The sequence below is a fragment of the Crotalus tigris genome, unplaced genomic scaffold (genome assembly GCF_016545835.1).
Source record: "Crotalus tigris isolate CLP2741 ecotype Arizona unplaced genomic scaffold, ASM1654583v1 scf7180000024359.8030256, whole genome shotgun sequence".
Taxonomy (NCBI): domain Eukaryota; kingdom Metazoa; phylum Chordata; class Lepidosauria; order Squamata; family Viperidae; genus Crotalus; species Crotalus tigris.
In genome coordinates, this window is record NW_024100528.1 from 4,843,792 (window position 1) to 4,845,367 (window position 1,576).

The window sequence follows — 1,576 nt, forward strand, 5'->3', positions numbered from 1 at the left end:
GACCAGACTCGCTTTCCATACAGACCAAGCCCAAGGGTAAGTCCTGCCCCCCCTACTTTTGCTATTGCACTCAGCAGAGGGGGTACCAGGCTCCGCCCTCGACTCCACCATTCTCATACCCCAAACACTCAATACACATTCACACTCAATTTATATACATAAAAAATAAAAATATTCACATTCATACGCCCTAAATACAATAATAAAATTTATACATAACAGGGCCACCATTCATCTACATGCATACACACACCCACAACAAACATTCTCTAAAAAAAAAATATTGCCCCTCTGTGTCCCAGGATGGTCCAATGTGGCCGGCTAGGTGATCATTAGGTACTTGTCTTGGGGCAGACCGTACTTGGCCTTATGCTCCTCAAAGAGCTGGGTCAACTTCTCCAAGTACCTCTCATGCAGCTCATAAATGGCTTCTCTGGACATCCAACAATTGTGTAAAGTCAACCCAGCCACGGCGGGACGGCTAGTCAAACTGGGGCTCCTTAAAGCTGAGTTGGTTTCAATTGCTGGGATCGCAGCCGGGAATGGAGAATGTAATAACACCTCTGAGCATGTACAGAGTAGATTTCTAGGCCACAAGCTCGCTTCTCCCACTCCTTTCATGATGTGGCACTCGATGACGGGCCCAAACTCCTGGAAGAGGACGCGCAGCTCACCGCTGGTGCATGCGGCCGAGATATTGCCCACGAAGGTCTTGACGGTGTGGGTGGGCCTCGGGCGGGAGAACTCCACGACCACGCGGTGGCAGTGCAGGAGGTGCCCATTGAGCTTCTGGATGGCGTGCTCGGCCACCGCCTCGTCGCACAGGTGGATGAAGGCGAACTGCTTCATGAGGGCCACCTTCACCACCACGCCCGGCACGGCCGCCTCGAAAAGGTCACGCAGCTCCACCCACGATGCCCCCCCGGGCATGCCGTCCACGAACACCTCCACGCCCGGCTGCACCGGGCCCGCCTGTCCCGAGGAGGCCCGGAGAGAAGGAAAGAAGCCAGACGACGTGGACCCACAAAATGGCGCCCGCGAAAGTGACGCGGCCCCCCTCCGGCAACAGTCCTTCTGCCTCTTGTGACCTGATGGGCAATGTATAATGTTTTCCTTCCTCTATGCTTTCCCAATATCTTTTCTAGAACTGCAATGAAGGCTAATCCCATTATCCATTAGTCTACTTAGCATTCAATCCGAGAGTCTCCTATGAAATTTCTAAAATTTTAAATCCTGATCTGAAATTTCAAGTCAGCAAAAATAAAATAATGAAACTGTTCTGATTCATTCAAAACCAAGAAAACAACCAAACAGTCTTCTCTCTCATATAATTAGTCGACCAAATAAAGGACTCCAGCCATGCTGAAACTAACTCAACAATCTCTCCATAGTGGCTGGGTAATAAAACAATAACAGATGGACATGAACATTGAAATCTGCAGCAACATTTAGAACAGTGCCCTCTGATATTATAGAGCAAATTAAGTTTAAAAAATAGTAAGCAGTCTACTAAAACACAATCTATCACCCTTTGCCCAGTAATTATCATATTACTGTGCAGAACACAAAGAGACCT

At 48.6% G+C, this 1,576-nt stretch overlaps 1 protein-coding gene across 1 annotated transcript; it reads right to left on the reverse strand.

The window, feature by feature from the left end:
- Nucleotides 1-321: 321 nt before the first annotated feature.
- On the reverse strand, nucleotides 322-1,268 carry LOC120300834. Its single transcript, XM_039327345.1, has one exon. The coding sequence runs from the start codon at nucleotides 928-930 to the stop codon at nucleotides 322-324; it is 609 nt and encodes a 202-aa protein (XP_039183279.1). The 5' UTR covers nucleotides 931-1,268.
- Between the last annotated feature and the right edge of the window lie 308 nt (nucleotides 1,269-1,576).

What these genes read in the sequence shown, in the direction of transcription:
- LOC120300834 (XM_039327345.1), bottom strand. Translation starts at nt 930, where the DNA reads ATGCCCGGGGGGGCATCGTGGGTGGAGCTGCGTGACCTTTTCGAGGCG.